The sequence below is a fragment of the Leiobunum rupestre genome, chromosome 6 (genome assembly GCF_980474605.1).
Source record: "Leiobunum rupestre chromosome 6, qqLeiRupe1.1.hap1, whole genome shotgun sequence".
Classification (NCBI taxonomy): domain Eukaryota; kingdom Metazoa; phylum Arthropoda; class Arachnida; order Opiliones; family Sclerosomatidae; genus Leiobunum; species Leiobunum rupestre.
In genome coordinates, this window is record NC_143389.1 from 31,510,914 (window position 1) to 31,537,538 (window position 26,625).

The following is a 26,625-nucleotide window of genomic DNA, read 5'->3' on the forward strand; positions in this document are numbered from 1 at the left end:
ATAAAAACGTTTGAAAAGGGGAGTTACTTGCGATAAAAACATTTGAAAAGGGGAGTTTATTGCGACAAAAACGTTTGAAAAGGGGAGTTACTCGCGACAAAAACGTTTGAAAAGGGGAGTTACTTGCGACAAAAACGTTTGAAAAGGGGAGTTACTCGCGACAAAAACGTTTGAAAAGGGGAGTTACTTGCGACAAACGTTTAAAAAGGGGAGTTACTTGCGACAAACGTTTAAAAAGGGGAGTTACTTGCGACAAAAACGTTTGAAAAGGGGAGTTACTTGCGACAAAAACGTTTGAAAAGGGGAGTTACTTGCGACAAAAGCGTTTGATAAGGGGAGTTACTTGCGACAAAAACGTTTGAAAAGGGGAGTTACTTGCGACAAAAACGTTTGAAAAGGGGAGTTACTCGCGACAAAAACGTTTGAAAAGGGGAGTTACTTGCGACAAACGTTTAAAAAGGGGAGTTACTTGCGACAAACGTTTAAAAAGGGGAGTTACTTGCGACAAAAACGTTTGAAAAGGGGAGTTACTTGCGACAAAAACGTTTGAAAAGGGGAGTTACTTGCGACAAAAACGTTTGAAAAGGGGAGTTACTTGCGACAAAAGCGTTGGAAAAGGGGAGTCACTTGCGACAAACGTTTGAAAAGGGGAGTTACTTGCGACAAAAACGTTTGAAAAGGGGAGTTACTTGCGACAAAAACGTTTGAAAAGGGGAGTTACTTGCGACAAAAACGTTTGAAAAGGGGAGTTACTTGCGACAAACGTTTGAAAAGGGGAGTTACTTGCGACAAAAACATTTGATAAGGGGAGTTACTTGCGACAAAAACGTTTGAAAAGGGGAGTTAATCGCGACAAAAACGTTTGAAAAGGGGAGTTACTTGCGACAAACGTTTAAAAAGGGGAGTTACTTGCGACAAACGTTTAAAAAGGGGAGTTACTTGCGACAAAAACGTTTGAAAAGGGGAGTTACTTGCGACAAAAACGTTTGAAAAGGGGAGTTACTTGCGACAAACGTTTAAAAAGGGGAGTTACTTGCGACAAAAACGTTTGAAAAGGGGAGTTACTTGCGACAAACGTTTAAAAAGGGGAGTTACATGCGACAAAAACGTTTGAAAAGGGGAGTTACTTGCGACAAAAACGTTTGAAAAGGGGAGTTACTTGCGACAAAAACGTTGGAAAAGGGGAGTTACTTGCGACAAAAACTTTTGATAAGGGGAGTTACTTGCGACAAAAACGTTTGATAAGGGGAGTTACTTGCGACAAAAACGTTTGAAAAGGGGAGTTACTTGCGACAAAAACGTTTGAAAAGTGTAGTTACTTGCGACAAAAACATTTGAAAAGGGGAGTTACTTGCGACAAAATCGTTTGAAAAGGGGAGTTACTTGCGACAAAAACGTTTGAAAAGGGGAGTTACTTGCGATCAAAACGTTTAAAAAGGGGAGTTACTTGCGACAAAAACGTTTGAAAAGGGGAGTTACTTGCGACAAAAACGTTTGAAAAGGGGAGTTACTTGCGACAAACGTTTAAAAAGGGGAGTTACTTGCGACAAAAACGTTTGAAAAGGGGAGTTACTTGCGACAAAAACGTTTGAAAAGGGGAGTTACTTGCGACAAAAACGTTGGAAAAGGGGAGTTACTTGCGACAAAAACATTTGATAAGGGGAGTTACTTGCGACAAAAACGTTTGATAAGGGGAGTTACTTGCGACAAAAACGTTTGAAAAGGGGAGTTACTTGCGACAAAAACGTTTGAAAAGTGGAGTTACTTGCGACAAAAACATTTGAAAAGGGGAGTTACTTGCGACAAAAACGTTTGAAAAGGGGAGTTACTTGCGACAAAAACGTTTGAAAAGGGGAGTTACTTGCGATCAAAACGTTTAAAAAGGGGAGTTACTTGCGACAAAAACGTTTGAAAAGGGGAGTTACTTGCGACAAAAACGTTTGAAAAGGGGAGTTACTTGCGACAAACCGTTTGAAAAGGGGAGTTACTTGCGACAAACGTTTGAAAAGGGGAGTTACTTGCGACAAAAACGTTTGAAAAGGGGAGTTACTTGCGACAAAAACGTTTGAAAAGGGGAGTTACTTGCGACAAAAACGTTTGAAAAGGGGAGTTACATGCGATAAAAACGTTTGAAAAGGGGAGTTACTTGCGACAAAAACGTTGGAAAAGGGGAGTTACTTGCGACAAACGTTTAAAAAGGGGAGTTACTTGCGACAAACGTTTAAAAAGGGGAGTTACTTGCGACAAAAACGTTTGAAAAGGGGAGTTACTTGCGACAAAAACGTTTGAAAAGGGGAGTTACTTGCGACAAAAGCGTTGGAAAAGGGGAGTTACTTGCGACAAAAATATTTGATAAGGGGAGTTACTCGCGACAAAAACGTTTGAAAAGGGGAGTTACTTGCGACAAAAACGTTTGAAAAGGGGAGTTACTTGCGACAAAAACGTTGGAAAAGGGGAGTTACTTGCGACAAAAACATTTGATAAGGGGAGTTACTTGCGACAAAAACGTTTGATAAGGGGAGTTACTTGCGACAAAAACGTTTAAAAAGGGGAGTTACTTACGACAAACGTTTAAAAAGGGGAGTTACTTGCGACAAAAACGTTTGAAAAGGGGAGTTACTTGCGACAAAAACGTTGGAAAAGGGGAGTTACTTGCGACAAAAACTTTTGATAAGGGGAGTTACTTGCGACAAAAACGTTTGATAAGGGGAGTTTCTTGCGACAAAAACGTTTGAAAAGGGGAGTTACTTGCGACAAAAACGTTTGAAAAGGGGAGTTACTTGCGACAAAAACATTTGAAAAGGGGAGTTACTTGCGACAAAAACGTTTGAAAAGGGGAGTTACTTGCGACAAAAACGTTTGAAAAGGGGAGTTACTTGCGATCAAAACGTTTAAAAAGGGGAGTTACTTGCGACAAACGTTTGAAAAGTGGAGTTACTTGCGACAAAAACATTTGAAAAGGGGAGTTACTTGCGACAAAATCGTTTGAAAAGGGGAGTTACTTGCGACAAAAACGTTTGAAAAGGGGAGTTACTTGCGATCAAAACGTTTAAAAAGGGGAGTTACTTGCGACAAAAACGTTTGAAAAGGGGAGTTACTTGCGACAAAAACGTTTGAAAAGGGGAGTTACTTGCGACAAACGTTTAAAAAGGGGAGTTACTTGCGACAAAAACGTTTGAAAAGGGGAGTTACTTGCGACAAAAACGTTTGAAAAGGGGAGTTACTTGCGACAAAAACGTTGGAAAAGGGGAGTTACTTGCGACAAAAACATTTGATAAGGGGAGTTACTTGCGACAAAAACGTTTGATAAGGGGAGTTACTTGCGACAAAAACGTTTGAAAAGGGGAGTTACTTGCGACAAAAACGTTTGAAAAGTGGAGTTACTTGCGACAAAAACATTTGAAAAGGGGAGTTACTTGCGACAAAAACGTTTGAAAAGGGGAGTTACTTGCGACAAAAACGTTTGAAAAGGGGAGTTACTTGCGATCAAAACGTTTAAAAAAGGGAGTTACTTGCGACAAAAACGTTTGAAAAGGGGAGTTACTTGCGACAAAAACGTTTGAAAAGGGGAGTTACTTGCGACAAAAACGTTTGAAAAGGGGAGTTACTTGCGACAAAAACGTTTGAAAAGGGGAGTTACATGCGATAAAAACGTTTGAAAAGGGGAGTTACTTGCGACAAAAACGTTGGAAAATAGGAGTTACTTGCGACAAACGTTTAAAAAGGGGAGTTACTTGCGACAAACGTTTAAAAAGGGGAGTTACTTGCGACAAAAACGTTTGAAAAGGGGAGTTACTTGCGACAAAAACGTTTGAAAAGGGGAGTTACTTGCGACAAAAGCGTTGGAAAAGGGGAGTTACTTGCGACAAAAACGTTTGAAAAGGGGAGTTACTTGCGACAAAAACGTTTGAAAAGGGGAGTTACTTGCGACAAAAACGTTTGAAAAGGGGAGTTACTTGCGACAAAAACGTTTGAAAAGGGGAGTTACTTGCGACAAAAACGTTTGAAAAGGGGAGTTACTTGCGACAAACGTTTAAAAAGGGGAGTTACTTGCGACAAAAACGTTTGAAAAGGGGAGTTACTTGCGACAAAAACGTTTGAAAGGGGAGTTACTTGCGACAAAAACGTTGGAAAAGGGGAGTTACTTGCGACAAAAACATTTGATAAGGGGAGTTACTTGCGACAAAAACGTTTGATAAGGGGAGTTACTTGCGACAAAAACGTTTAAAAAGGGGAGTTACTTGCGACAAACGTTTAAAAAGGGGAGTTACTTCCGACAAAAACGTTTGAAAAGGGGAGTTACTTGTGACAAAAACGTTGGAAAAGGGGAGTTACTTGCGACAAAAACTTTTGATAAGGGGAGTTACTTGCGACAAAAACGTTTGATAAGGGGAGTTACTTGCGACAAAAACGCTTGAAAAGGGGAGTTACTTGCGACAAAAACGTTTGAAAAGGGGAGTTACTTGCGACAAAAATATTTGATAAGGGGAGTTACTCGCGACAAAAACGTTTGAAAAGGGAGTTACTTGCGACAAAAACGTTTGAAAAGGGGAGTTACTTGCGACAAAAACGTTTGAAAAGGGGAGTTACTTGCGACAAAAACGTTCGAAAAGGGGAGTTACTTGCGACAAAAACGTTTGAAAAGGGGAGTTACTTGCGACAAAAACGTTTGAAAAGGGGAGTTACTTGCGACAAACGTTTAAAAAGGGGAGTTACTTGCGACAAAAACGTTTGAAAAGGGGAGTTACTTGCGACAAACGTTTAAAAAGGGGAGTTACTTGCGACATAAACGTTTGAAAAGGGGAGTTACTTGCGACAAAAACGTTTGAAAAGGGGAGTTACTTGCGACAAAAACGTTGGAAAAGGGGAGTTTCTTGCGACAAAAACTTTTGATAAGGGGAGTTACTTGCGACAAAAACGTTTGATAAGGGGAGTTACTTGCGACAAAAACGTTTGAAAAGGGGAGTTACTTGCGACAAAAACGTTTGAAAAGTGGAGTTACTTGCGACAAAAACATTTGAAAAGGGGAGTTACTTGCGACAAAAACGTTTGAAAAGGGGAGTTACTTGCGACAAAAACGTTTGAAAAGGGGAGTTACTTGCGATCAAAACGTTTAAAAAGGGGAGTTACTTGCGACAAAAACGTTTGAAAAGGGGAGTTACTTGCGACAAAAACGTTTGAAAAGGGGAGTTACTTGCGACAAACGTTTAAAAAGGGGAGTTACTTGCGACAAAAACGTTTGAAAAGGGGAGTTACTTGCGATCAAAACGTTTAAAAAGGGGAGTTACTTGCGACAAAAACGTTTGAAAAGGGGAGTTACTTGTGACAAAAACGTTTGAAATAGGGAGTTACTTGCGACAAAAACGTTTGAAAAGGGGAGTTACTTGCGACAAACGTTTGAAAAGAGGAGTTACTTGCGACAAAAACGTTTGAAAAGGGGAGTTACTTGCGACAAAAACGTTTGAAAAGGGGAGTTACATGCGATAAAAACGTTTGAAAAGGGGAGTTACTTGCGACAAAAACGTTGGAAAATAGGAGTTACTTGCGACAAACGTTTAAAAAGGGGAGTTACTTGCGACAAACGTTTAAAAAGGGGAGTTACTTGCGACAAAAACGTTTGAAAAGGGGAGTTACTTGCGACAAAAACGTTTGAAAAGGGGAGTTACTTGCGACAAAAGCGTTGGAAAAGGGGAGTTACTTGCGACAAAAACGTTTGAAAAGGGGAGTTACTTGCGACAAAAACGTTTGAAAAGGGGAGTTACTTGCGACAAAAACGTTTGAAAAGGGGAGTTACTTGCGACAAAAACGTTTGAAAAGGGGAGTTACTTGCGACAAAAACGTTTGAAAAGGGGAGTTACTTGCGACAAACGTTTAAAAAGGGGAGTTACTTGCGACAAAAACGTTTGAAAAGGGGAGTTACTTGCGACAAAAACGTTTGAAAGGGGAGTTACTTGCGACAAAAACGTTGGAAAAGGGGAGTTACTTGCGACAAAAACATTTGATAAGGGGAGTTACTTGCGACAAAAACGTTTGATAAGGGGAGTTACTTGCGACAAAAACGTTTAAAAAGGGGAGTTACTTGCGACAAACGTTTAAAAAGGGGAGTTACTTCCGACAAAAACGTTTGAAAAGGGGAGTTACTTGTGACAAAAACGTTGGAAAAGGGGAGTTACTTGCGACAAAAACTTTTGATAAGGGGAGTTACTTGCGACAAAAACGTTTGATAAGGGGAGTTACTTGCGACAAAAACGCTTGAAAAGGGGAGTTACTTGCGACAAAAACGTTTGAAAAGGGGAGTTACTTGCGACAAAAATATTTGATAAGGGGAGTTACTCGCGACAAAAACGTTTGAAAAGGGAGTTACTTGCGACAAAAACGTTTGAAAAGGGGAGTTACTTGCGACAAAAACGTTTGAAAAGGGGAGTTACTTGCGACAAAAACGTTCGAAAAGGGGAGTTACTTGCGACAAAAACGTTTGAAAAGGGGAGTTACTTGCGACAAAAACGTTTGAAAAGGGGAGTTACTTGCGACAAACGTTTAAAAAGGGGAGTTACTTGCGACAAAAACGTTTGAAAAGGGGAGTTACTTGCGACAAACGTTTAAAAAGGGGAGTTACTTGCGACATAAACGTTTGAAAAGGGGAGTTACTTGCGACAAAAACGTTTGAAAAGGGGAGTTACTTGCGACAAAAACGTTGGAAAAGGGGAGTTTCTTGCGACAAAAACTTTTGATAAGGGGAGTTACTTGCGACAAAAACGTTTGATAAGGGGAGTTACTTGCGACAAAAACGTTTGAAAAGGGGAGTTACTTGCGACAAAAACGTTTGAAAAGTGGAGTTACTTGCGACAAAAACATTTGAAAAGGGGAGTTACTTGCGACAAAAACGTTTGAAAAGGGGAGTTACTTGCGACAAAAACGTTTGAAAAGGGGAGTTACTTGCGATCAAAACGTTTAAAAAGGGGAGTTACTTGCGACAAAAACGTTTGAAAAGGGGAGTTACTTGCGACAAAAACGTTTGAAAAGGGGAGTTACTTGCGACAAACGTTTAAAAAGGGGAGTTACTTGCGACAAAAACGTTTGAAAAGGGGAGTTACTTGCGATCAAAACGTTTAAAAAGGGGAGTTACTTGCGACAAAAACGTTTGAAAAGGGGAGTTACTTGTGACAAAAACGTTTGAAATAGGGAGTTACTTGCGACAAAAACGTTTGAAAAGGGGAGTTACTTGCGACAAACGTTTGAAAAGAGGAGTTACTTGCGACAAAAACGTTTGAAAAGGGGAGTTACTTGCGACAAAAACGTTTGAAAAGGGGAGTTACTTGCGACAAAAGCGTTGGAAAAGGGGAGTTACTTGCGACAAAAATATTTGATAAGGGGAGTTACTCGCGACAAAAACGTTTGAAAAGGGAGTTACTTGCGACAAAAACGTTTGAAAAGGGGAGTTACTTGCGACAAAAACGTTTGAAAAGGGGAGTTACTTGCGACAAAAACGTTCGAAAAGGGGAGTTACTTGCGACAAAAACGTTTGAAAAGGGGAGTTACTTGCGACAAAAACGTTTGAAAAGGGGAGTTACTTGCGACAAACGTTTAAAAAGGGGAGTTACTTGCGACAAAAACGTTTGAAAAGGGGAGTTACTTGCGACAAACGTTTAAAAAGGGGAGTTACTTGCGACATAAACGTTTGAAAAGGGGAGTTACTTGCGACAAAAACGTTTGAAAAGGGGAGTTACTTGCGACAAAAACGTTGGAAAAGGGGAGTTTCTTGCGACAAAAACTTTTGATAAGGGGAGTTACTTGCGACAAAAACGTTTGATAAGGGGAGTTACTTGCGACAAAAACGTTTGAAAAGGGGAGTTACTTGCGACAAAAACGTTTGAAAAGTGGAGTTACTTGCGACAAAAACATTTGAAAAGGGGAGTTACTTGCGACAAAAACGTTTGAAAAGGGGAGTTACTTGCGACAAAAACGTTTGAAAAGGGGAGTTACTTGCGATCAAAACGTTTAAAAAGGGGAGTTACTTGCGACAAAAACGTTTGAAAAGGGGAGTTACTTGCGACAAAAACGTTTGAAAAGGGGAGTTACTTGCGACAAAAACGTTTGAAAAGGGGAGTTACTTGCGACAAACGTTTGAAAAGGGGAGTTACTTGCGACAAAAACGTTTGAAAAGGGGAGTTACTTGCGACAAAAACGTTTGAAAAGGGGAGTCACTTGCGACAAAAACGTTTGAAAAGGGGAGTTACATGCGATAAAAACGTTTGAAAAGGGGAGTTACTTACGACAAAAACGTTGGAAAAGGGGAGTTACTTGCGACAAACGTTTAAAAAGGGGAGTTACTTGCGACAAACGTTTAAAAAGGGGAGTTACTTGCGACAAAAACTTTTGAAAAGGGGAGTTACTTGCGACAAAAACGTTTGAAAAGGGGAGTTACTTGCGACAAAAGCGTTGGAAAAGGGGAGTTACTTGCGACAAAAATATTTGATAAGGGGAGTTACTCGCGACAAAAACGTTTGAAAAGGGGAGTTACTTGCGACAAAAAAGTTTGAAAAGGGGAGTTACTTGCGACGAAAACGTTTGAAAAGGGGAGTTACTTGCGACAAAAACGTTTGAAAAGGGGAGTTACTTGCGACAAAAACGTTTGAAAAGGGGAGTTACTTGCGACAAAAACGTTTGAAAAGGGGAGTTACTTGCGACAAACGTTTAAAAAGGGGAGTTACTTGCGACAAAAACGTTTGAAAAGGGGAGTTACTTGCGACAAAAACGTTTGAAAAGGGGAGTTACTTGCGACAAAAACGTTGGAAAAGGGGAGTTACTTGCGACAAAAACATTTGATAAGGGGAGTTACTTGCGACAAAAACGTTTGATAAGGGGAGTTACTTGCGACAAAAACGTTTGAAAAGGGGAGTTACTTGCGACAAAAACGTTTAAAAAGGGGAGTTACTTGCGACAAACGTTTAAAAAGGGGAGTTACTTGCGACAAAAACGTTTGAAAAGGGGAGTTACTTGCGACAAAAACGTTTGAAAAGGGGAGTTACTTGCGACAAAAACGTTGGAAAAGGGGAGTTACTTGCGACAAAAACTTTTGATAAGGGGAGTTACTTGCGACAAAAACGTTTGATAAGGGGAGTTACTTGCGACAAAAACGTTTGAAAAGGGGAGTTACTTGCGACAAAAACGTTTGAAAAGGGGAGTTACTTGCGACAAAAACATTTGAAAAGGGGAGTTACTTGCGACAAAAACGTTTGAAAAGGGGAGTTACTTGCGACAAAAACGTTTGAAAAGGGGAGTTACTTGCGATCAAAACGTTTAAAAAGGGGAGTTACTTGCGACAAAAACGTTTGAAAAGGGGAGTTACTTGCGACAAAAACGTTTGAAAAGGGGAGTTACTTGCGACAAAAACGTTTGAAAAGGGGAGTTACTTGCGACAAACGTTTGAAAAGGGGAGTTACTTGCGACAAAAACGTTTGAAAAGGGGAGTTAGTTGCGACAAAAACGTTTGAAAAGGGGAGTTACCTGCGACAAAAACGTTTGAAAAGGGGAGTTACTTGCGACAAAAACGTTTGAAAAGGGGAGTTACTTGCGACAAAAACGTTTGAAAAGGGGAGTTACATGCGATAAAAACGTTTGAAAAGGGGAGTTACTTGCGACAAAAACGTTGGAAAAGGGGAGTTACTTGCGACAAACGTTTAAAAAGGGGAGTTACTTGCGACAAACGTTTAAAAAGGGGAGTTACTTGCGACAAAAACGTTTGAAAAGGGGAGTTACTTGCGACAAAAACGTTTGAAAAGGGGAGTTACTTGCGACAAAAGCGTTGGAAAAGGGGAGTTACTTGCGACAAAAATATTTGATAAGGGGAGTTACTCGCGACAAAAACGTTTGAAAAGGGGAGTTACTTGCGACAAAAACGTTTGAAAAGGGGAGTTACTTGCGACAAAAACGTTTGAAAAGGGGAGTTACTTGCGACAAAAACGTTCGAAAAGGGGAGTTACTTGCGACAAAAACGTTTGAAAAGGGGAGTTACTTGCGACAAAAACGTTTGAAAAGGGGAGTTACTTGCGACAAACGTTTAAAAAGGGGAGTTACTTGCGACAAAAACGTTTGAAAAGGGGAGTTACTTGCGACAAAAACGTTTGAAAAGGGGAGTTACTTGCGACAAAAACGTTGGAAAAGGGGAGTTACTTGCGACATAAACATTTGATAAGGGGAGTTACTTGCGACAAAAACGTTTGATAAGGGGAGTTACTTGCGAGAAAAACGTTTGAAAAGGGGAGTTACTTGCGACAAAAACGTTTGAAAAGGGGAGTTACTTGCGACAAAAACGTTGGAAAAGGGGAGTTACTTGCGACATAAACATTTGATAAGGGGAGTTACTTGCGACAAAAACGTTTGATAAGGGGAGTTACTTGCGACAAAAACGTTTGAAAAGGGGAGTTACTTGCGACAAAAACGTTTGAAAAGGGGAGTTACTTGCGACAAAAACATTTGAAAAGGGGAGTTACTTGCGACAAAAACGTTTGAAAAGGGGAGTTACTTGCGACAAAAACGTTTGAAAAGGGGAGTTACTTGCGACAAAAACGTTTGAAAAGGGGAGTTACTTGCGATCAAATGTTTAAAAAGGGGAGTTACTTGCGACAAAAACGTTTGAAAAGGGGAGTTACTTGCGACAAAAACGTTTGAAAAGGGGAATTACTTGCGACAAAAACGTTTGAAAAGGGGAGTTACTTGCGACAAACGTTTGAAAAGGGGAGTTACTTGCGACAAAAACGTTTGAAAAGGGGAGTTAGTTGCGACAAAAACGTTTGAAAAGGGGAGTTACTTGCGACAAAAACGTTTGAAAAGGGGAGTTACTTGCGACAAAAACGTTTGAATAGGGGAGTTACTTGCGACAAAAACGTTTGAAAAGGGGAGTTACATGCGATAAAAACGTTTGAAAAGGGGAGTTACTTGCGACAAAAACGTTTGAAAAGGGGAGTTACTTGCGACAAAAACGTTTGAAAAGGGGAGTTACTTGCGACAAAAACGTTTGAAAAGAGGAGTTACTTGCGACAAAAACGTTTGAAAGGGGGACTCTCTTGCGACAAAAAGTTCGAAAGGGGGACTCACTCGCTTACAAAAATTTCGAAAGGGGGTCTCACTCGCGCACAAAAAGTTCGAAAGGGGGACTCACTCGCGCACAAAAAGTTCGAAAGGGGGACTCACTCGCGCACAAAAAGTTCGAAAGGGGGACTCACTCGCGCACAAAAAGTTCGAAAGGGGGACTCACTCGCGCACAAAAGTTCGAAAGGGGGACTCACTCGCGACAAAAAGTTCGAAAGGGGGACTCACTCGCGACAAAAAGTTCGAAAGGGGGACTCACTCGCGACAAAAAGTTCGAAAGGGGGACTCACTCGCGACAAAAAGTTCGAAAGGGGACTCACTCGCGACAAAAAGTTCGAAAGGGGGACTCACTTGCGACAAAAAGTTCGAAAGGGGGAGTTACTTGCGACAAAAACGTTTGAAAAGGGGAGTTACATGCGATAAAAACGTTTGAAAAGGGGAGTTACTTGCGACAAAAACGTTGGAAAAGGGGAGTTACTTGCGACAAACGTTTAAAAAGGGAAGTTACTTGCGACAAACGTTTAAAAAGGGGAGTTACTTGCGACAAAAACGTTTGAAAAGGGGAGTTACTTGCGACAAAAACGTTGGAAAAGGGGAGTTACTTGCGACATAAACATTTGATAAGGGGAGTTACTTGCGACAAAAACGTTTGATAAGGGGAGTTACTTGCGAGAAAAACGTTTGAAAAGGGGAGTTACTTGCGACAAAAACGTTTGAAAAGGGGAGTTACTTGCGACAAAAACGTTGGAAAAGGGGAGTTACTTGCGACATAAACATTTGATAAGGGGAGTTACTTGCGACAAAAACGTTTGATAAGGGGAGTTACTTGCGACAAAAACGTTTGAAAAGGGGAGTTACTTGCGACAAAAACGTTTGAAAAGGGGAGTTACTTGCGACAAAAACATTTGAAAAGGGGAGTTACTTGCGACAAAAACGTTTGAAAAGGGGAGTTACTTGCGACAAAAACGTTTGAAAAGGGGAGTTACTTGCGACAAAAACGTTTGAAAAGGGGAGTTACTTGCGATCAAATGTTTAAAAAGGGGAGTTACTTGCGACAAAAACGTTTGAAAAGGGGAGTTACTTGCGACAAAAACGTTTGAAAAGGGGAATTACTTGCGACAAAAACGTTTGAAAAGGGGAGTTACTTGCGACAAACGTTTGAAAAGGGGAGTTACTTGCGACAAAAACGTTTGAAAAGGGGAGTTAGTTGCGACAAAAACGTTTGAAAAGGGGAGTTACTTGCGACAAAAACGTTTGAAAAGGGGAGTTACTTGCGACAAAAACGTTTGAATAGGGGAGTTACTTGCGACAAAAACGTTTGAAAAGGGGAGTTACATGCGATAAAAACGTTTGAAAAGGGGAGTTACTTGCGACAAAAACGTTTGAAAAGGGGAGTTACTTGCGACAAAAACGTTTGAAAAGGGGAGTTACTTGCGACAAAAACGTTTGAAAAGAGGAGTTACTTGCGACAAAAACGTTTGAAAGGGGGACTCTCTTGCGACAAAAAGTTCGAAAGGGGGACTCACTCGCTTACAAAAATTTCGAAAGGGGGTCTCACTCGCGCACAAAAAGTTCGAAAGGGGGACTCACTCGCGCACAAAAAGTTCGAAAGGGGGACTCACTCGCGCACAAAAAGTTCGAAAGGGGGACTCACTCGCGCACAAAAAGTTCGAAAGGGGGACTCACTCGCGCACAAAAGTTCGAAAGGGGGACTCACTCGCGACAAAAAGTTCGAAAGGGGGACTCACTCGCGACAAAAAGTTCGAAAGGGGGACTCACTCGCGACAAAAAGTTCGAAAGGGGGACTCACTCGCGACAAAAAGTTCGAAAGGGGACTCACTCGCGACAAAAAGTTCGAAAGGGGGACTCACTTGCGACAAAAAGTTCGAAAGGGGGAGTTACTTGCGACAAAAACGTTTGAAAAGGGGAGTTACATGCGATAAAAACGTTTGAAAAGGGGAGTTACTTGCGACAAAAACGTTGGAAAAGGGGAGTTACTTGCGACAAACGTTTAAAAAGGGGAGTTACTTGCGACAAACGTTTAAAAAGGGGAGTTACTTGCGACAAAAACGTTTGAAAAGGGGAGTTACTTTCGACAAAAACGTTTGAAAAGGGGAGTTACTTGCGACAAAAGCGTTGGAAAAGGGGAGTTACTTGCGACAAAAATATTTGATAAGGGGAGTTACTCGCGACAAAAACGTTTGAAAAGGGGAGTTACTTGCGACAAAAACGTTTGAAAAGGGGAGTTACTTGCGACAAAAACGTTTGAAAAGGGGAGTTACTTGCGACAAAAACGTATGAAAAGGGGAGTTACTTGCGACAAAAACGTTTGAAAAGGGGAGTTACTTGCGACAAAAACGTTTGAAAAGGGGAGTTACTTGCGACAAACTTTTAAAAATTGGAGTTACTTGCGACAAAAACGTTTGAAAAGGGGAATTACTTGCGACAAAAACGTTTGAAAAGGGGAGTTACTTGCGACAAAAACGTTGGAAAAGGGGAGTTACTTGCGACATAAACATTTGATAAGGGGAGTTACTTGCGACAAAAACGTTTGATAAGGGGAGTTACTTGCGACAAAAACGTTTGAAAAGGGGAGTTACTTGCGACAAAAACGTTTGAAAAGGGGAGTTACTTGCGACAAAAACATTTGAAAAGGGGAGTTACTTGCGACAAAAACGTTTGAAAAGGGGAGTTACTTGCGACAAAAACGTTTGAAAAGGGGAGTTACTTGCGACAAACGTTTAAAAAGTGGAGTTACTTGCGACAAAAACGTTTGAAAAGGGGAGTTACTTGCGACAAAAACGTTTGAAAAGGGGAGTTACTTGCGATCAAAACGTTTAAAAAGGGGAGTTACTTGCGACAAAAACGTTTGAAAAGGGGAGTTACTTGCGACAAAAACGTTTGAAAAGGGGAGTTACTTGCGACAAAAACGTTTGAAAAGGGGAGTTACTTGCGACAAACGTTTGAAAAGGGGAGTTACTTGCGACAAAAACGTTTGAAAAGGGGAGTTAGTTGCGACAAAAACGTTTGAAAAGGGGAGTTACTTGCGACAAAAACGTTTGAAAAGGGGAGTTACTTGCGACAAAAACGTTTGAAAAGGGGAGTTACTTGCGATCAAAACGTTTAAAAAGGGGAGTTACTTGCGACAAAAACGTTTGAAAAGGGGAGTTACTTGCGACAAAAACGTTTGAAAAGGGGAGTTACTTGCGACAAAAACGTTTGAAAAGGGGAGTTACTTGCGACAAACGTTTGAAAAGGGGAGTTACTTGCGACAAAAACGTTTGAAAAGGGGAGTTAGTTGCGACAAAAACGTTTGAAAAGGGGAGTTACTTGCGACAAAAACGTTTGAAAAGGGGAGTTACTTGCGACAAAAACGTTTGAATAGGGGAGTTACTTCCGACAAAAACGTTTGAAAAGGGGAGTTACATGCGATAAAAACGTTTGAAAAGGGGAGTTACTTGCGACAAAAACGTTTGAAAAGGGGAGTTACTTGCGACAAAAACGTTTGAAAAGGGGAGTTACTTGCGACAAAAACGTTTGAAAAGAGGAGTTACTTGCGAGAAAAACGTTTGAAAGGGGGACTCTCTTGCGACAAAAAGTTCGAAAGGGGGACTCACTCGCGCACAAAAAGTTCGAAAGGGGGACTCACTCGCGCACAAAAAGTTCGAAAGGGGGACTCACTCGCGCACAAAAAGTCCGAAAGGGGGACTCACTCGCGCACAAAAAGTTCGAAAGGGGGACTCACTCGCGCACAAAAGTTCGAAAGGGGGACTCACTCGCGACAAAAAGTTCGAAAGGGGGACTCACTCCCGACAAAAAGTTCGAAAGGGGGACTCACTCGCGACAAAAAGTTCGAAAGGGGGACTCACTCGCGACAAAAAGTTCGAAAGGGGACTCACTCGCGACAAAAAGTTCGAAAGGGGGACTCACTCGCGACAAAAAGTTCGAAAGGGGGACTCACTTGCGACAAAAAGTTCGAAAGGGGGACTCACTTGCGACAAAAAGTTTGAAAGGGGGACTCACTTGCGCACAACAAGTTCTAAAGGGGGACTCACTTGCGAAAAACGATCAAGGGCGGCGAGAGAAATATTTAGAAATGAGGCTACTTATAAATGAATTTCGAAAGGGGACTACTTTCACTTAAGTCTAAACAGGGTTATTTAAATGAAGTTCAATAAATAAAACAGTTTGAAACATGGTTACTTACAAAACGTTCAATATTTTCAGATGAAAATGAAATTCAGCCCAATTTTTAGACAAAATGATTGGCTATCTAAACTAAAGGACACGTTTTCGCAATTCCCTTCTACATTGTTCATCAAAAAGAAAAGGTAAATATTTAAAAAAAAATTAAATTTTGACCCAAATATCGGAGGGTTGTCATTCTTCAGAAAGATTTTGGTAAAGTTTCTGAGCATTCAGGGAGAAAATCCTTCGCAACTCTCTTTTAAGGGATCCTTTTAATGATGAAAGACGAAGTTATTTGTAGCGAGTAAAACAACAGGAGGCCAGCATTTCTGAATAGGCGCGAGCAACCGAAAGTGATCGTTTGACGTACGCCGCTCCGAGCAAAACGTCAGATATTCTTTGGACTAAAAGTAATACGTGGATAACGTTTCCATTTCTAGCGAAAATACCACTTAGGCGATTCTACGAATTTTCTGATCTTGATTAAAAGTCCGGAATTAAGTTTGATTCACACTATACTTTTCGCAAGTTCTTTGCCAACTGATTAAAGGGTGTTTTACCCCCGAGTTCCGCGGTTCCATAAAAAGTTTTGAGGTTAACGGTAATAGCGAGTGTAGGGAGCTGTTGGCTGGCGTGGCATGAAGGGCATGTCACCACACTAATAAGCAATTTAACCTTAAAATAAAGACATTAAACGTCGCTAGTGGATTTGGCCATATGTTAGTGCCTTAGACTCCCTTAGTATTAGCTTAGCCGATTATTATTATTATTCAATTGTGGCCCAATTTTCTCTGTAAACATTGGAGAAGATCCTATCAAAAAAAATTAAAAAATTAAACATATACGATCCTATCATAGCGCTTAACGCCAGTTAGAGCGATTTTTAAATAACCGATAGGAAGTGATAATGTGACATACTTATGGAAAATATTATAGACTTATGGTAGTAATTCTAAAGAATAGGGAATACGTTTGAAATATTTTTGGTATAGACCGATATATTTTTTACGACGCCATTAGATTTAAATTTTTAAATACCAGATGTTTTACCGTATGGCCCGTGTTTTTACATAAAACATCCCTTAAAATTGTGTTAAAAATTGGCTTTGTTTTAATAATTCAAATTTGTTCCCTTCCTGGTAACTTTTTTTTTAAAATTGGTGCCATTTAATGTAAATTGAAGCATTAAAATCGAACCTTTAATGGCTTCGGTCTGTATTTTTGTTTCCCTGCAAACAATTTATAAATTTTCCACTTTTTCTCAATTTTCGTTATCACATTTCACAATTAAATGGGGAACAAAACAGGCGTAGTTTAAATTTTGTAGTAAGCGGTTCGGTTTTAATTTTAAAAATAATAATAATAATCAGCTAGGCTAATATCCATGACAATAAAAGTCGCTAGATGACTTGGGTTAAATTTTGTAGGAGGGTGGTGGGCCTGGTGTCGAGCCCTTCATGCCACGCTTGGGACCTATATGTTAGAAAACTCGTACGAACATTTTTCACAAAAAGAAATAACTACGTACTAAAATAGCCATTTTTCTAAAAGTAATAAAATATTGCATTACAGGAAGAGCTTGTTCTAGAGAAATATCTCTAGAACTCTGTAAATGATATATGAGCAGCTTAAAGTCTCTATGGAGATCTGAAGGATTTTTTTTAATAATTTCTATGCAAAATTCATGTACGGAATTCTTATGGTGCGAACTTGGCTGAAAATTATCACTGACCTTCGCGACTCGGCTTATCTTTGAGTCATGCATTTGACGGCTTAAAATGGTCTCATTTAAATTCGTTTTTAAAATATACTGTATATATAAAGATCTTTCTCTTAGGAAACACCGTTAAGTTTAAAATATTTCGTTGAAGAGTCCGACAGAAAGTTTAAAATATTTCATCTTAGAATCTGATAGAAAGTTTGAAATGCGGAAAATATTTTGTTTTGGAGTCCGCTGGAGAGTCTGATGGCTGCTTTATACTAGTGCAAAAACGGCACGACGGCGAGTGTCGATGCAAAAATATTGAATAAGGCCAAAAGGGCTGTTTTACATTTGGGCAAAAACGCGGTGACGGTGAGCGTCGACGAAAAAAAAATGGTTTAGGATTATGCTTGGTTTCCACTAGATCGCCTCATAATACATTTTTCTTTACGCGCGTCAAAACGTTTGTACGTCTCATGCTTGTTTTCCACTGGCGCGCGCAAAGACGCGTTTCTCAGCTTTGAAACGTTCAAACGTTTTTACGCGCGTAAAGAAAATAACATTATGACGCGCGCTAGTGGAAAACAAGCTTCAGAGTTGAGTGACGCGTCTACACGCGCGCTAGTGGAAACCAAACTTAACGGGGATTTTTTGCGTCAACGTTTACCGTCGTGGCGTTTTAGCCCTAGTTTAAAAAGTCCTTAAAGAATACAGCTGACGGAAAGTTTGAAATATTTCTTTTCAGAGTCTGACGAAAACTTTAAAAGCCTTTCTTCTTAGAATCTGAAGAAAGTTTAAATATATTTCGTTTTACACTTTGAGTCTTTGACTTTATGTTTGTAATTATTTATATTTAGAGCCTGATGAACGTTTGAAAATATTTCGTTTTAGAGTCTGACGGAAAATGTATAAAGGCTGATTTTCACTAAGGCAAAAACTGTACGACGGCGAGCGTCGACGCACAAGCTTAGTGTGCACTATCGTGCATTTTACGTTACGCGCTTAGAAACGTTTCTATACGTACCACAGTTGAGCGCCCTTATTCGTTTTAGAGTCTGACGGAAAGTTACCTTTAAGTGGAAACCAACACGTGTCAAAGACTTCAAGAGCGTCTAAGCGCAATCTCGTAGGTTTTTACAAAGCTTGTACATAGCAATTGGTATACAAACCCTAACTGTAAATTCAAATCGATCGCAATGTGAATTGGGAACGGTGTGATTTATTGGAGAAACATTTTTTCGCAATGGATAACAAAAAATGGTCGATCTTAAACAGCAAATATTGCGCTATTCACCATGTCAAGGCCTAAACCGCACACGCGATCAACATATTGTCGTCTATATGGAAAAATCGACTAGAGTTAGAGAAATTAATTCTTTCAAAGAATTTAAGAAATTAATTCTTTCGAAGAATTTAAGAAATTAATTCTTTCGAAGAATTTAATTAATTCTTTCGAAGAATTTAATTAATTCTTTCGAAGAATTTAAGAAATTAATTCTTTCGAAGAATTTAAGAAATTAATTCTCTCGAAGAATTTAAGAAATTAATTCTCTCGAAGAATTTAAGAAATTAATTATCTCGAAGAATTTAAGAAATTAATTCTCTCGAAGAATTTAAGAAATTAATTATCTCGAAGAATTTAAGAAATTAATTATCTCGAAGAATTTAAGAAATTAATTACCTCGAAGAATTTAAGAAATTAATTCTTTCGAAGAATTTAAGAAATTAATTCTTTCAAAGAAGCTAAGAAATTAATTCTTTCGAAGAATTTAAGAAATTAATTATTTCGAAGAATTTAAGAAATTAATTCTTTTGAAGAAATTAAGAAATTAATTCTTTCGAAGGAATTAAGAAATTAATTCTTTCGAAGGAATTAAGAAATTAATTATTTCAAAGAAGCTCAGAAATTAAGTAATTAATTCTTTCAAAGAAGCTCAGAAATTAAGAAGTTAATTCTTTCAAAGAAGCTCAGAAATTAAGAAGTTAATTCTTTCAAAGAAGCTCAGAAATTAAGAAATTAATTCTTTCAAAGAAGCTCAGAAATAAGGAAATTAATTCTTTCAAAGAAGCTCAGAAATTAAGAAGTTAATTCTTCCAAAGAAGCTCAGAAATTGAGAAATTAATTCTTTCAAAGAAGCTCAGAAATTGATAAATTAATTCTTTCAAAGAAGCTCAGAAATTGATAAATTAATTCTTTCAAAGAAGCTCAGAAATTGATAAATTAATTCTGTCAAAGAAGCTCAGAAATTGATAAATTAATTCTTTCAAAGAAGCTCAGAAATTGATAAATTAATTCTTTCAAAAAAGCTCAGAAATTGATAAATTAATTCTTTCAAAGAAGCTCAGAAATTAAGAAATTAATTCTTTCAAAGAAGCTCAGAAATTAAAAAGTCATTACGTAAAAATTCGCGAGGGGATTTTAGGAAAATCAATTTTCAATACGTCAATAAATTATTTCGCCTGAAAGTCAAATAAAACTTTTTGCACTTTCTTAAAAGTTTCATTTTGGCGAATATTTGTGATGAAAATGAATTGTGGTTTTCACCGCTGATATTAAATGTTTGACACCAAAACAAAGACGCCTCCATTTTAATCAACACATGACGGGCAACACTGTACCATTGTAGTTTGTTAGTGGGTAGTATATTTAATTTACACCTAGTTAAGGTTAAAAAAAATCTCGCCTCACCTCGGTAATCATAATTAACTGTCAATTTTAATTTTGCACTTATTTCTTAATTTTTATTGATTTATTGTTATTATTGTCTTAAGCAAACCAAACAATAACAATATCATAACGAAATCTGATGGTCAAAGTAAATATTTCATTTAAAATATTGATCGGTTTTGGAATACACTGCTGTCATGTAGGTTACTTAAGATATACATTATACTAGAAATCAATCTAATCAAAGTACCAAAAGAGATCAAAGATGGTGGTAGCCTTCAATCACTCGTAACTACAGTCACACACAATAGGGGCGGTTTGGCTGCGAAACGAAGTCTATATATTAAATATTAATACTCTCGTGCTTAAAGTAGGTTTGCTTTTTCTTTAGAAATATCAGGAAAAATGTTTTTGAAAACCATGCTCTTAATATAATTAAACTGCCAGTACTTCGGAAAGATATGCTTTCGTGGCGGCACACGATTTTAGTTACTAAGCTTAACATTTAAAATTTAAATAAAAAATTGAGCTAAAAACAATTCAATGAAATAGTAAGTACTTCAAATTGCTTAAAGGGAAGTATTACTAAATACTAAAGCTAAAATTGAAAAACTGCTAAACGGAAATAAATTTTATCGGATAGTCGATTAGATAAGGGGTCGTTCACAAATAACCTCGGGCAGTAAGGGTGAAAGGTGTTTGAACAGGCGTTACTAAATGTTACAGGGGGGAAGAAGTGGGGTCGCCTGAATGCTAAGTTACACATCATAATTCCATTACGGAACCTAAATTATCAACTGTTATAACTTAGTCATAGTTTAGTACAATGCTTTCTCAGTTTTCTAGAGGTCAAACAATAAACAATTTGCTTTTATTTGAAAGAAATGTATGAAATTTAAGGTTTATGATACTATAATGACTGAGGGGTCAAGTAATTTAGGGGTGGACTTTGCTAATTGTTTCTCTTCGTTAGGATGGTTCGATGGTGTCGAAAATGGGATCTTTTTGCTTTACATACAGCCACTAATAAGATATAATGACTGACGACGATTCCAGTTTCTTTAGCTCAGCCGGGTTTAGTTTCAACGCGATATTACCGGGTATAACAGAAAATTATTAGCTAAAAAGGCTGCTAGGGTTGGGCGAATAATCGAATTTTCGAATAGTATTCGTTTGTTTCGAAGAATCAAATTTTAAATTTCGTGAAAAACGATTATGCGAATTTTTAAATGATTACTCGAAAAAAATCGAATACCTTTTATCTTTACGAATAATTTTTTGAAAACGAATAAAAAACGAATAATCGTTTGAAAACGAATAAAAGCCGAATAATCGTTTGAAAACGAATAAAATCCGAATAATCGTTTGAAAACGAATAAAAACCGAATAATCGTTTGAAAACGAATAAAAACCGAATAATCGTTTGAAAACGAATAAAAACCGAATAATCGTTTGAAAACGAATAAAAGCCGAATAATCGTTTGAAAATGAAAGTAAAACTTTTCTTCCTGTAGTGACGACGTTGAAATGTTAGTGTTCTCACACGAAAAATTAGTACGCGGCCACTACAATATTTTCAAGAAGCCAGAGTAATTTTGGGTCTTGCTTTCTTGCCAGATTTTTATTCTGTTTTAAAGGTATATACAAGGTTTATTTAATTATTTTTTCTGTAAACTTCGAGAGAGAAAAATTTAATTGTTTTCAAATTAAAATAAAATAAAATAAAAAAAATTGTTTCAATGTCTAACTTTTACTTATAATTATTTTAATAAATTATTCCGATTAATTCTGATTCCTAAAGCAAAGATGGAAAAGATTGTAAATAATTTCTAAACTTTTCAAAGACCTTTGAAAACGAATAATCATTTTAAAACGATTAATCCGAAATTCGAATAATAACCTCTTAAAAATCGATTAATCGAATTCAAACGAATAATATTCGATTTTTCGATTACCCAAATCGAATTTCCAATATGCGAATACTATTCGATTCGGATTCATTTCGTTTCTGAAATTCATTATTTGCCCACCCCTATAAAAACCGTTGCAGAAATACCGATTCGTCCTCACACTGAAATGCTTGGAGAATTGATCATGTTCTTTGGGGAATTCTTCTAGTCACTTATTTAGATGATTAAAGAAGAGCAAATGAATGAACATGTATTCGAGTCTTAAAGTCGAATCGGGGATGAGTTTAATATGCCACGACTGTAAACCACGCCCGTTTCAATGGATATCATCTCTTACATTCCAAGTGTATTCATATATAATTTCGGTATAAGGTCCTTCGTTATTTTAGATGAGTCTTTACAACGAGCTAGAAGAATTTTTTACCACGCGCATTTGTTTAACCTTTGATGTATACCGCTCAGATAAATGGATGTCTTTATAACACGCATTACGTATTTAAAGATCGCGTATAAAGAATACGTTCTGAAAAAGAAATTGTAGCTATAGTTAGGTTAATTTGGGTAGGTTATTACAGCTCAATTGTCACTATTTTAGATGTCACTAAGACGAGGACTTTAACTATTTCATCAAGAAAACATGGTTTATAAATGAGTAAATATTCTTACACAGTTTAAAATGGTAATACCGGCGGTAAATTTTATGCGCGATGGTGTATACAAATTCGCGTTTTAGCGGGAAAATTGGGTTGAATGTAATCCGCATCGAGCTTGTGAAGGCACATGTTTCATTTTAATAGATGGATGCTTTTTTCTTAAGAGAGCAAACTTCTGATTAAACGGCCAACATTTCAGGTTGACCGAACAAATTTGTGTGCTTCCTAAAATAAAATATTTTAAGAGATTTGTTTATTATTAAAATACTCATATTATTTGATTCCCAGCTCAATAGACGTTTCAATTAAACGCATTCAGCGATTCGCTAGTTAGTATAAATACATAAAGCTTGGACGTGCAAGCTGGTTTTCAAAAGGGCAAAAACGCAGCGATGATGAGAGCGTTGACACAAAAAAATTGTGCTAGGCCTTACGGAAATTTTTGCGTCGACGAGAAAAACCAAATTGTTAGGCCTAACAGAAATTTTTGCGTCAACGTTTGCACTTAGAAAAATTTCAATCAGCAATAACGAAAAAATTGCGTGTATAAAGTGAAATTCAAATCAAGTCGACTTATTTAGCATTGAAAATGTATTGTAGTTGGCTTCTTTGGCTAGCTAGGCGAATCTGGTAACCGACCAACCGGAGATATTTCATTCAGCGATACCCTTTTAGCCAATTAGGGGGAATTAAAAAGAGATAATTTTTTATTGAAGCGTCAATTGAATACCCAAGGCGGCTTTATGAGGATTCAATACAGCTAATCAACGTCAAAAAGAAGTATCATATCTTTCATTTAATACTTCCGATACGACCTCGCCAAGATTAAACACATCCGGAAAATCGCGCTCGTTGCAAACTGCCACGGGCCTACCTAGGGTTGCCGTGAACCGAAGGAACCGGAACCGAACCGCGCCAATCCTAGCCCGGCTGACGGTACGTGTTCATTTTTATAGCCTCGATGGATATTTCTCTCCTAAGAGATGTATTACATACGTCCTGTATGACGAACTACAAGAGACTTTTGTTTGTTTTTTTACTACCACCATAAGTAAAATAATATCGCTTAAGTAGCATTGCCTTATCGGATGTTTTGGAAACGGAATCTCGTGACTTAGTCGAAAACTACGAACATAAAAAAATATTTACTTTACCTAAATATGTACTTTTTCTTAATGAGTTCCATTATAACTAAATAATTTTTTTTTTACCTGAATATTTTCCGTTTTACCGAACACGTTATTTTTTTACCCAAATAAATTCTATTCTACCCAAATAAATTCGACTTTACCCAAATAAATCCGACTTTACCGAAATAAATTCGACTTTACCCAAATAAATCCGACTTTACCGAAATAAATTCGACTTTACCGAAATAAATTCGACTTTACCGACATAAATTCGACTTTACCGAAATAAATTCTACTTTACCGAAATAAATTCGACTTTACCGAAATAAATCCGACTTTACCGAAATAAATCCGACTTTACCGAAATAAATTCGACTTTACCGAAATAAATTCGACTTTACCGAGATAAATTCTACTTTACCGAGATAAATTCTACTTTACCGAAATAAATTCGACTTTACCGAAATAAATCCGACTTTACCGAAATAAATCCGACTTTACCGAAATAAATTCGACTTTACCGAAATAAATTCGACTTTACTGAAATAAATTCGTCTTTACCGAAATAAATTCGACTTTACCGAAATAAATTCGTCTTTACCGAAATAAATTCGTCTTTACCGAAATAAATTCGTCTTTACCGAAATAAATTCGACTTTACCGAAATAAATCCGACTTTACCGAAATAAATTCGACTTTACCGACATAAATTCGACTTTACCGAAATAAATTCGACTTTACCGAAATAAATTCGACTTTACCGAAATAAATTCGACTTTACCGAAATAAATTCGACTTTACCGAAATAAATTCGACTTTACCGAAATAAATTCGACTTTACCGAGATAAATTCTACTTTACCGAGATAAATTCTACTTTACCGAAATAAATTCTACTTTACCGAAATAAATTCGACTTTACCGAAATAAATTCGACTTTACCCAAATACGATGCAATTGTTTTTAAATTTGTGGTAAAATTTTAAGCACTCTATCTCGAGTGTAAATACAAAAATAAAAGCGTATTGCTGGAATTATAATTAGAGACCGCCTCGGTCATAAATACCAAAGTGTCTCATCATTCTACGGAACGGGACATGGGGACACAAAATAGAATAAATAATCTCACCTTTCCAGACACGTGGCGACCAGAGTGAGGACGCTGGCGAAAACGATGACAGTTTGAAGATAGTACATGACGATGCAGATTCGGTTGTTGAGGGCCCCCCAGTCAGCGGGGGCTGCCGTCTCCAAAAGTTTCACGGGCAGGACGAAAGCCCCGACCATGAAGTCGCAAACGGCCAAGTTGACGATGTAGTAATTAACCGCAGTGTGCATCTTCCTGTTGCTGAAGACCACGTAGCAGACCATGAAGTTGCCAGACAAGGCCAGAACCATCACGACGAAGTACAGCGCGATGAATACGAAATAAACGGCCGGAATTTGAGTCAAGTCCGGGTATTCGTCCATCGCTGACAAGTTGAAGGTCACATTGCGAGGATCTCTCGTACTGGTATTGCCATTGTCGTAACGGTAAGCCAGCTTGGTGCCGTGAAAAAACACAGAGGATGCGCTTGACGTTTCCATTGGCGGTTACCGATTACGACTCATTTATCAGAGAGATGGGCCATTCTTAATCCGATTCTGAGAGTCTGGAGATGAAAAGATTACCATCGTCGTCAGAGATAATCCGCTCCCGGAGCTTCTTAGTACGCGTCAGTGGAATACAGATTTAATTTCCACACAAATATTTATCGTCAGATTTACGTTAGGAACAAACATCCAATTGGAGACGTAAAAAGCATCAAGTACTTGTCCGAGCGAGATTCCGCTCCTCGGGAGCCAAAATGATTTAAATATCCTCTTAAATATTTGCCTTAAAATTTACGTTCAGGAAAAACATCCGAGTGGCGACACAAAAACCATCAAGTTACTTGTCCAAGCTAGATACCTCAAGTCGGGAACCGAAAAGATTTCAATATCCGCTAAATATTTATCTGCAGATTCACATTCAAGACAAACATCGAAGTGGAAACGCAAAAAACATCTAGTAACTTGTCAGAGCGAAATACCGTTCAAATTCAACCACCTTATTACGAAATCCAACGCGCACTGAGAGCCAAACTCGATCCAATCTTAGGTTCAATTTACACGTATCAAGGAAGAAAATACAATTCTAATTTTGCATACAGAAGCGGTTAAAAGGTTGGTAATACGAGTCGCGTATCGGAAATAATAAAACACTCGGAAAGTTTCTGTACCTGAAATATCCGAATCGAGCGGGTCACAAAGTGGTTTGGTAAATTACATTTTTTCCGCTTTGTCGATGAAAAGGACTGTAACGAAATATTTACTCCGGGAGTTTCTTCGTGAAAGGACGCGGGACTAAAACTCGATTCATCTCCAAACCGAGCGACAACGACAGAGCGATAAAGAGGGACACACGGGCTTAGTCGCTGCAAAGTGGACGAATGTGATCCGTACGCTACGAAGGACTGAGGATGAAAGGCAGACTGAGAGAACGAACACACTGGGGAGCTCACAACAGGCGCTAGAAGCGTGCTAGAACAGTCCGTAGGCGGTACTCTCAGCCAGAGATAGACGGAGAGAGAGAACAGAGAAGCGAGCGCCAGTGAGCGATAAAGTGTGGATTTTGAGTTGAACGGCGCGCTTGAAAAGTGCAGTATAAAAAGGTTTGATTTCACTAGGGTTAAGGGCTGGTTTTCACCAGGCCAAAAACGCCGCGACGGCGAATTTCGACGCAAAAAATCCACGTTATTCCTAAAGCCTGGATTTCACTAGGGCAAAAACTCCACACCTTGTGAGATTCGAGGTTCAAATATATTACAAAGGACCATAATATACTACTCAGTTCGGTTGTAGGTCCAATTCGGAGCTCGGTGAGAGTGTCACTGTTGAAGTGCCATAATTATGATTATTATGGTACTTATAGTATGAATAAATACATTCTCGGTCGTACTTACGTTATTACGTTACTTTCGATGTAACGAATAATTTTTCGTCGACGTTCGCCGTTTTTTCCCAAGTGAAAACAAGCCTAATCCAGCTGCCGACATTGATATGACGCGGGCAGATCTCTGCCGACCTGTTATCCATTTTTCGAGCGTAAAGAATAAATACCCTCCGCGATAAAAAGTGACGGGCCAACAACAAACTCGCGTAAAACATGTATTGACAAGGAGACACTGCGCACTAAATTGAATGACACTACAGCTCGGCTACATATAACTTCAAATCGGCTAACCAAGGAATAATTGTAATAA

At 38.4% G+C, this 26,625-nt stretch overlaps 1 protein-coding gene across 1 annotated transcript in view; it reads right to left on the reverse strand.

Annotated features, from left to right (window-relative positions):
• Nucleotides 1–26,034, reverse strand: part of LOC149940616 (uncharacterized) — a 108,879-nt gene extending 82,845 nt beyond the window's left edge. The window contains exon 1 of the mRNA XM_090178963.1: nt 24,471–26,034. Within this exon, the coding sequence (XP_090035089.1) occupies nt 24,471–24,928 (458 nt within the window). The 5' untranslated portion in view covers nt 24,929–26,034. The remainder of the gene's footprint in view (nt 1–24,470) is intronic.
• Between the last annotated feature and the right edge of the window lie 591 nt (nt 26,035–26,625).